This window comes from Cystoisospora suis (genome assembly GCF_002600585.1).
Source record: "Cystoisospora suis strain Wien I chromosome Unknown contig_2419, whole genome shotgun sequence".
Taxonomy (NCBI): Eukaryota; Apicomplexa; class Conoidasida; order Eucoccidiorida; family Sarcocystidae; genus Cystoisospora; species Cystoisospora suis.
The window spans coordinates 45,407-54,856 of NW_027155218.1; the positions used below are offsets into that span (position 1 = coordinate 45,407).

General features: G+C 54.6%; 3 protein-coding genes across 3 annotated transcripts in view; 1 reads left to right on the top strand and 2 right to left on the bottom strand.

Moving 5' to 3' along the window:
• CSUI_005059 (lea1) overlaps positions 1-1,553 on the top strand; it is a 2,245-nt gene extending 692 nt beyond the window's left edge. The window contains exon 2 of the mRNA XM_068065239.1: positions 141-1,553. Coding sequence (XP_067922787.1) covers positions 500-1,330 — 831 coding nt within the window. The 5' untranslated portion in view covers positions 141-499 and the 3' untranslated portion in view covers positions 1,331-1,553. The remainder of the gene's footprint in view (positions 1-140) is intronic.
• Positions 1,554-2,203: 650 nt separating this feature from the next.
• CSUI_005060 (uncharacterized protein) lies at positions 2,204-6,594 on the bottom strand. The gene has a single exon (XM_068065240.1). The coding sequence runs from the start codon at positions 5,837-5,839 to the stop codon at positions 2,774-2,776; it is 3,066 nt and encodes a 1,021-aa protein (XP_067922788.1). The 5' UTR covers positions 5,840-6,594; the 3' UTR covers positions 2,204-2,773.
• Positions 6,595-8,648: 2,054 nt separating this feature from the next.
• CSUI_005061 (uncharacterized protein) lies at positions 8,649-9,304 on the bottom strand. The gene has a single exon (XM_068065241.1). The coding sequence runs from the start codon at positions 9,149-9,151 to the stop codon at positions 9,035-9,037; it is 117 nt and encodes a 38-aa protein (XP_067922789.1). The 5' UTR covers positions 9,152-9,304; the 3' UTR covers positions 8,649-9,034.
• Between the last annotated feature and the right edge of the window lie 146 nt (positions 9,305-9,450).

Below are 9,450 nucleotides of genomic sequence, written 5' to 3' on the forward strand. Positions count from 1 at the left end.
TGGTTACCCTTCGACTGCGCTACTCTGGTTCCAGTTGGGTAGACACCTTTTCATCTCCCAATGGAAGACAACTCGGCCGCCCAGCTTCACTTAGACTCAGCAACTCTACCCTGCTAGTTCGCTGTTTCCTGTGCGTGCAGTTCGGCCTCATGAACCTCCCCACTGGACTACTGCGGGTACAGATACTCCACTTGAAGTGCTGGTCTCTGGAATCGCAGTTTTGGTGGCTCTTCCGCGAAGCCCGTATGGCCTATCAGCGATGGTGAACTCAGGTGAAGTTGTGGGTCCACACACCCGAGTGCACTGTCGCCTGGCCTGGGGCTTTCCGGGCAGCCCTACGCCGGCGTGGCGGGCTTTGGCCAGTGCGCCACGGTGAGGAAGGCGATGGAAGCGCAGGCAGTGATGCGCTCATGTGCATGGCGAGCGTTTCGGGCTGGCTCGCCCGGCGCGGCGCGTGCAACGCGTCGCGAGGCACCCCCGGTTCCTTCACCGTTTTTGAATGCGACTAGCTTCGCACACCAGCAAGCCTGGCCCGAGTCTCACGGTGGACAGCGGCGTTCACGGCCAGCCGAGAACGCCGGGGTACACCGGCAAATTTTTGGCAGGTGTTTTGTCCGTTGTATGCTGCATCGAGATTTCATTGTTTGTTTTCCCCATCTTTTCGGAGCACACTGCGAGCGTCACGTCTTTTTTCGGGACTGTTCCGATCCACTCCTTAACTTGCAAAATGCAGGCGTTTCAGAGATATTTCTGCGCCGCCTCTAAAGGCGGGCTTTTGGACAGAGCCAGATCCGCGGCGATGGGGGCGAAAATGACGGCAAGGCAGCAGGTGGTCGCATTAACAGAGGATGCCGCGAAGTTTGCCAAGCAGATGAAAACTCCCGTACAGGCCATTACGGACACGGCCAAGGGCCTACACGACACTGTGAGCGAAGCGGCGCAGACCGTGGCTGACAGGGGAAAGCAAGCCGTAGGAGCAGCAACCGACAAGGCGAAGCAGGCACTGCCTGACGCAGCAGGCGCTATGAAAGAAGCGGCGAGCACCGCTGGTCAGCGCATGAAGGATCAAGTGGTCGGGATGGGTCAGCAAGTGAAGGACCAGGTGGCCGGAGCCGGACAGGCGGTCAGGGAGACTGTAACTGGGAGCCTCCCACGTGGTCTCAGTCAGGGGAGTCAAGAGAGTGTGAAGGCAACAGGGGAGGAGGCGGTGCAGTACGGTCGTGGAGTGGCGGGACAAACTTCAAAGGAGGCAGGTGAAGACGCAGCACGTGTTGCGCGGACACAGGGTGTTGACGCGGCGGTCGCTATGGGAAAGCGTGGGGGTCGGTAGAGACGTCGGTTGTGAACCTGCGACCAATGGGCGTGTGCAGTCCGGACATGGCACCCTCTGTTGTTTGTTGCGAGAGTATTGTGCTTGGTATCTGGCCGCGCGATAACTCTGTCCATTGACTCTCGTGCAGAGAGTGTCAGGTGCGCCGTGTACTTTTCATGCCGGGTGTATCCACTACCGCGCGTCAGCCGTCTGCAATCTGGGATCCAAGTCTTAATAGTGCTTCATGTATGAACGTGTGGGTGCCGGAAGAAAAGGCTTGCATGTTTCGGAAAGATAAATACGGCTCAGATTAAGAATGGCTGGAATGTACTCCATGTACAGCCGCAAAGCAGACATTGTGAGATGCTTCAAGTGTCTCGCCTGGTGATGGCCCGCCGCCATCTGTTTGCTGCGAGACCCGACGCGGGGTGGAGCCCAGTGGAGTCAGTTTGAGCTTCCCCAGTTTGCCGCCTAGTCAATCTCACTTCGTATATCAGGAATGCCGAAGGTAAAGCAGGACCTCTCGGCTGTTATAGTGACCCTGGCGGCGCGTCCGCCAGGCTACGTCACTATAACGCCGAAAAAAATGTGACGGTAGGCATTTCCCACGCAAAGTACTCTGCCCCTTTACGGGCCGTCGTGTTTCGAGTCGCAGGTCCTGTAACTTGCAGGTCCCAAGTCATATCTGCCCGAGATGAATCGGTCCCAACATAATGCGATCGTAGGAAAAGGCAGGCAGTCAGTGCTTTAAGTATCCTTCTACAGAATGGCGCAGACTTGAGCTCACTTGCACTAGCAGACGTAATTGCTGTGTTGACCGCAGTATTCGGGCTGCAGTGAATCTTGGTGAGCAGTCACGTTTGGCATTCTCATCCTGGATGTATTACCTTCGGTCAGGAACTGGTGTTTCCGTTGATCTCGGGCCACCTGCCGAAACCCGTCTCGGGAGCCATCTACCAACCCGGAAAGGCACTCTGTGCCGGTCCTTGGCCGTCCGGATCGTCGCAGTGATTGGCAGTGCTGCGTATGTGTTTACGGTCTGATCCGTTTGTCGCAAACATGGCTGTGGTGGTTACCACAAAGAGACGGAATTCTGCTGGTAATCGGGCGGCAAGCTCTGCTCTCCGCTGCAAAGCGGTCCCGACCACCTCGAAAAAAGAACCCTCGATTGTACCGAGAAGTCCTGCGCAGGTTGGGGCTTCGAGTCAGAGCCACCTCGTGAGCACAGGTCCGCGACGTTGCGCCTCCAATAAGGGGAAACCGGGGGGAGCTCTCTCAAGCACTGTGTCCTCTGAGGAGGCACCGTCATGGAGATAAGCGAAAAAGTTCAATATAGAAAGCCGGGGACGGTCAGTGACGTAGACAGAACCCAACAATGGTATATTTCCGAGGGGTATTCCCCTGGAAGCCATGGTTTCTGGATGCCGGTCCTGCTGAAAGGTGAACACCAGGTGGCTTCTCTCACGAGGCTTGCACTTCGAGTAGGAGCCCTGCGCGGGCCTCTCCACGGTCGTGGTGATCGCTAGGCGCGGCGCCTGCTTCCGGTCTTCCGGTTTTCCATGGCTCACCCGCATAGTTTGCGCCACGTCGCGCGCGGTCTGTAACCTGCTCGGCCTGTTTCTGGGCCGCGTGTAACATTGCCTCTACGGAGTGCCCAAACTGCCGCGAAAGCGAGACAACAGCAGCTAATCCTGAGACGGTAACGAGCTTTCGCATTGCCCGGTAACCTCTCCCATAGCAGGCGTGCGGGTCTCTTTCCATGCCTTCAAGCCGTGCTTCAATCACCCTTGCCTCAAAACGGAGCAACTCAAGTTCCAAGTCTTTCCGCACCTCTGTCGACTCCTGCAATACATATTTTTCCAGTGTCGGAGGAAGTTCAGGAGAGGACTTGCCTGCGCACCCAAGGTCGAGTTCTCTTTCTCGAATGTCGTCGAGCCTTTGCCGAAATACTGCCGCAGACGAGGCGTTACACATTCCTTCTTCTACATCAAGTCTCAGACTCTCAGCTTGTGGCTGGTGGCACCACAGGAAAGCGTGAAGGAGCTCGTGCACCAGATGGCCCCGAAATAAGACGTCAGGCAAGCCTCTAACGACGCTGACACGTCTGACTAGTCGAGCACAGGCCGTGATGTCCTCAGACGGGGACGAGGGAGAGGACATTTCCCTTTCACCCCCAAGGGTGTTGTCCTCCTTCTCCAATCTCTCTAAAGAAACCTTCTCGGTCTCGCATCTGCCAAAGATGTTGGTGTGTACTGTTGGGTTCAAGGACACAAACGTCACACTTTCGACAGGGATGGTGTATGAGGGGGAAAGATCCTTCCTTTCTGGCCGGTGGGTTCCCATGTCATGAGACGTTGTGCAGCAGTCCCCGAATGGTGCTTGCTGCTCAGTCCACAACATGTTTCTTTCCCCTTTCCGGGCTCGAATGAAGATGCGATTGGAGTGAGGATCCAAGCCTTCTTTCAAGGCTGTCCCAGAGCAGGGAGAGCCTGTAAGGGCGGTGGAGGTATCTAGACGTCTCAGGAGGTTTCCCACAGCCTCGTTGAGCTGATATTTTAGCACGGATTCGGAAAATCGGATACCGTTGTCCTTCAGCCAGTCCAGCGCGTTTGCTGTCGCTGCTGCTAATTCTGCTTTTGTCCTCACGGGTCTAAGTAAAGCGCAGTGGCCGCAGAGCCGCAGACCTCCGGGCTCGTCAACAGCAGGCAAAAGAATTCTTTTCTGCTTCTTTTTGATTGGTACGAAAGCGTCAACAGCTTTTCTATGACATGAATTGCATGGCGGATGTGCGGCGCATGCAGTGCACATAATAAACTCGGGCCAGATATGTGCGAAATGTTTGTGAGTCCGCAGGCGACTTCCACAGTACGTGCAACATGGCTTTGCCCCCTCTTGAACAGGTACAGTAAAGCCTTCAAGAACAGGCTTGCCGGGTCGATCAACTGGCAGACGACCATCTGTTGGGAGTGAAGCGGATCGAGGCAGTGGACTGGAAACAGAGTTTCCATGCACTTTCCCGAGAGCAGCCTTCTGCCCAGACGCAGCTTTGTCGCAGCCGGTTCCATCAGCAACAGGCGAGTAGCTCTCATGTTGTTCTGGAATGTGTCCCTGCTTTCCGTAGTGTGTGTTCTTCAGGCGTCCCCTCTCCCACGACCCGCGGTTTTTGCTGAGGGCATCTCCGTGTTGTACTAAACCATAGTCCCCGAGAGAAGCCGAGACTGGGGGCGAAAGATTTCTCCTGTAAGAAGGAAAAGGAGTCGCGACGAATGACCACAAAGGTGTTTCTATACCAAGTGAGAAGGGGAGAGAAGGAGACCTGAAAGGCCTTTGTGTTGATGAAAGTTGAGAAGGACATTGAGAAGATTCCGAAGGGGGCAGAGAGGAGAATGAAGACAACTTAGAACTTGACAGAGAGTAAGCCTGCGGAGAAGCGACAGGGGAAGAACGCGTGTTGCAACCCCTGGCCGACAGGGCCGGGGGGGAGGTGGGGCAGGAAGGGAGAGATTCTGCAGACGGGCAAGGAGAAGTAAACGTATGGACGGAAGAGTGGACCGACATGTACGGCACAGGAAGAGAGCTTGTTGAAGAAGATCGACCGCTCGTAGTCCTGGAAACCCTCGTGCATGTCCCGCCGCCCGATGATGGGACGGGAGAGGACACGCGAGAAGCGGAGGGTAGGGAGCTGAAAGAGGAGAGAGTAAAGAAAGGAGATGAGATAGTGGAGTTTGAACCGTCGGATACTGATGGTCCCCAAGGTTTTGCACCTCCTCTACTTTCACCAATCACGTCACCTCTGCCATCAGAATATCTTCCGAACGCACGTACACGGGAGTAAGAGTCAGCTTTTTCGGAAGATAACAGGCTGGAATACTCTTTGTTCTTGCCGACGTACTCTGAAGCCCGCCCAACAAGATCAAGTTGTTCAGTGAAACTTCCGCTGCTCTCCCCCTGTCCCGCTTCGCTGGTCCCGAGTGTGTCGGCTTGTTTACTGCTATTTGTGAAAAATATTGACGACAGCGTTGTCCTCCGGACGGTGCTGGCCGCTGTATCAATGGTTGAGGCAAATTTTTGAGCCAGGGCGGAGGGAGTAAGTCCGGCTTTGCTCGGAAGAACGGGGGTCCCACTAGGATGTTCGAAGTCTACGTGAGGGAGAGATGAAAAGGAGGAGGAAGGCGAAGCTTCAGCAGATGTGCTGCGGAAAACAACCAAAGAGGAAGGTCTGGATAAAGGTGAAGAAGAATCACTACTGGCTTCTTTTTCACTCGGAAAAGAAATCACATCGGGAAATTCCTCAGTATCAAGACTAGAAGCTAACGCAACAACACTTGTTGCTGCATCATCCAGCCTTTGGACGGGAAACCCAGCACAGTTGGAACGCGAGAGTCTTGGTGGCCCAGGGGTGCCAGAGTCATGCTTCTGTCCTCTGGGAGCCTTACCTTGAAGCAACTGAAACTGGTAAGTAAGGGAGCGACTCTCCTTCGAAGGGCGTGCCTTCCCAGAATAGGGCACCTGAGCTGGGTTTGTCATTTTCGGCAGGTTCAAAGGAAATGAAAATAAGAGGAAAAAAGATACTGGTCTGTCGCGGTGGAGTGAAATAGACGGGTAGGCAGGTGCCGCCGAGGTTGATGCGTCGGTGACAGCATTCTAAATCTGTATAATACGTGTCAAGCTCCTCGCCGTTACTCCCTGCCGGACTTCAGCAGCACGGGCGAGAAACGACGCGCTTTCAAGCGGGCAGCTGGTCCGTGTAGAGTAGAAATGACTTGCCCGAGGTCGGAAGCGGGAATGCACTCTCGAGCTAAACCCCTGCTGTCATGGGAGGATTTCTTTCTGGAAAAAAGAACTTTGATGGCTCACGTAGGAGCAGCAAGTTAGAGAGGCGACGAGAAGTTGCTCGCAGGTTTGAGTGGGGGTAAATGCCGCGCTTGGGCATCTGCACGCTGTTGATGTTGGGCCACGACTGACTCGTGTTGCGCGGGGCAGCGGGCTCCCAAACGTCGATAGCGGAGTAGATTTCTCAGAAACAGGATGAAGCAGCAGGCCGACCACAAAGTATAGTGAAGCATCAAATTTGGAGCTGTCACCGGATAACAGTATGCAATTGAGAAATATTCTTCTCCCTTGGAACAACAGGCGGGCCGGGAGCATCCGGGACCACCGCTCGGTCGACTGCGGGGAAGAGAATTCGAAAGAGGCTGAAGCACCGTTCAACACTCAGAGACAGTCTAGCAGAGAAAAACTTCCTTTGTTACTATTCGGTTATCATTGTAGGTTATCAGAACATTCCCACTAGCCTAACGCCAGTATCTGCTCGGGTCCCCAGGGCACGACTCCGGCCGACTCGGGCCCGGTCCTCTCGCGTCGATACATGCGTTGGCCCGAGCTGGTTCTGACCGCCGCGTGTTCGCCGCAAGGCAAGATGGTTGAGAGACAGACATCGTATCTTTCCCGTGTAGATTCTGATTCCTCGCGTGACTAACCTCTTTCACGAGGCAGGCGCGCCCAAAGCAGTGTTCGGAGACTTGGGCCTACTGTGTCTCTTCGGAGTGCCCGCGGAAGTGCAGGCTCTGCGTAGCGACTCGAGTGTGGCTGTAGTGCGAGAGGATTTCCGCTTATTGCTCTCAACTGCTAACGCTCAATCTGATAGACATTGGCCCTGTCCTGGAGGATGCCTGCTTGTTTTGATGTGGGGGGCTTTCTTCAGCCATCCGTCAACGTCTCCGAAACCCTAGGGTGCGCCCTGAAGGCGGCATGCCTGTCACCCTACGCCCGCAGGATTAGTCAACAAACCTGAACGGTTCTTTCAGTCACATACAAGCTGTGGGCCAGTGTGTCCCAGAGGTTTTGTAGCTCCTGAGTGGTCGTCTTCCGACTAACTCGCAGATCTCACGTGGGACAGTGGAGATCAGCAGTCGGCGTGTCCGCCGCAGTGGGCGGGAGCAGGTATTTCGGCGGGTATTTTGAGGGCTGATATCCGGTCTGAGCAGGATGGGCACCTTCCGCTCGCGACGTATGCATTCCGGACGCAGTGCGTGTAGGTCGACACCAGATTGTAAACTCCAGTGTCTTTCCCGAGGTGTAATACGGCGGACGGGGACATTTTAGCGGCGACCGCCATCCAGTTCTCTAAGAAGCCCAGCTGGCGTGGAACCTTCTGCAAAGTGAATTAACTCATCCACGTTGGGTTTAGGGTATTGCCTAGAGCTAGCGGTCATACAATCACGCACCACAAACCCACTGTTACACACATCCTTCGTTTTCTGGCTCAACCAACGCTCCTCAAAAATCAGGCGTTTTCTACTTAGCGTACATCCCGGGGGCGTCCCCCACACGACGGAGCCCCGAGAAAAGGCTGGAATCGTCGAACGCGGTTACAAGGCCTCTCGCGTTACATACAACAGAGTGAGACTGGCAGAGGCGTTGCGGGCTCCCTTTTGCTGCTTGCGGCTGGTGGGCTGGGAAAATTTGAAAGGGCGTCCCTTCTTCGAAACCGTACAGAGTGGTAAATTGGTGAGCCACGTGAAATCCTCGTAAGTACATACGAAAAGGGACACCATTTCCTCAAGGATCCGAAACACGAGAAAGACGCTGTCAGGAGATTTTGTCTGGGAGGTCTTCGGGACAGTGCGGTACTAGAGACTTCGTACCAGCCGTGTGCGATTCGCATGACGTGAGCGCGAAACATAGAGAATCGCTATTCTGACCTTATATCAGAGACCGCGGTATGTAAAGCGTTGCCTGACGTGCTGGCTTCATGGTAGTCGCAGCGCTGTCGGAGGTTCTTAACCGGCTGGAAGTGGGTTAACCACCTGCCAAGAACGGGCATGATTTGGTACACGCTGTTGTCGCGGAAGGTGAGAGGGGAGTTCGGAAGACGCTGCTGCGTTGCCGATACGGGCCGAAGGAGTGCGAAAGAGGGCATTCTCTTTGCGATGCTTATTTTCAATTCATGTCTTCGCGTCCTTCAAAGAAAAAACCTCCTGCCGGAGAATGTCGAAACCTTCCGTGTTCAGAGCTAGGACGCGACTGTTTCATCTGTACTGGACATACCGAACTGACGACTTTCCTGGCCTTCTACATATAACAATTGCATTTGGGGGCTTGCTTACGCTGAACCCTACTATCGCATTGTCGGGGATGTGAGGGGGGGGGGGCGAACTCGGGAGCGAGAGGAGCCTTCAAATTCACTCCGGGTCACGACCCTTCTCACAAGCTACCAAGCGGTGGCAGCGTCAAGTTGCATTATACTCACGTACGAAAGCCGCAGAACGGGTACACACAGCTACTGACTCGAACTCTCACTGCTGTCCTAAGCTACTAACAGGGGCGTGGGGTCCACTGGATTCGAGGTCCGGTGGGAGGAGCCAAGAAGATGAACTACTCTTCACACCGTTTGTTTTGCGGCGTCTACCGCCCTTTGACTGTGGCTCCACAGTGCTTCCTAAATTCCTAGTGACGCCGGTAATGACTGAGAATTAAAGCAGGGAGCGGCGTTGTACAAACAATACACCTGCCTTTCTGTACATATACACCCACCTCGCTATCGAAGATGGAGTGTACAGAAGACGCAGCAAGTCTGTAGGAATCCCCGGGGAGTACTGGGACTCCAGCGACAGTCCCACAAGTCCTTTTCCAGTCTGGCGGTTAGCCGAATCTTTCAGCCTTACCCACAATGACAGCCGCGCGAAAGTCCGCCGCACGGCTCTCTTGGCAGAACACGCTTCACCCTGTTGCGGCAAAACTACTGTTCTCGGCGACTGAGTTACTTGTACTGGGAAAACGAGAGCACTTCCCACCACGAACCGAATGCACGTTACGAATGAAGAATCGGAAGGACATCGCGAAAGAGGCCGTACTGGGGTAAATTGTATGTAGAAGAGAGGAACTACCGCCGGCTCGAACTCAAATTCGAGACAGCGGTACTTCTTCTTGCCCAGACGCGGAGACCAAACGACGGAACCCCCATGTTGCACCTTACATGCCGGGTTCTATTGTTGTGAAGAACTCACCTGAATGTTATCCTCTTTTCTCATCGTTTCATTTGCAGACGGGAGAGAGATGTTCCGCTTCTTCAGATCGGTTGCTGCTATTTTTCTCTCTGCATGCGTTCGCCGCTTTTTCTTCGGGTACTGAATCCT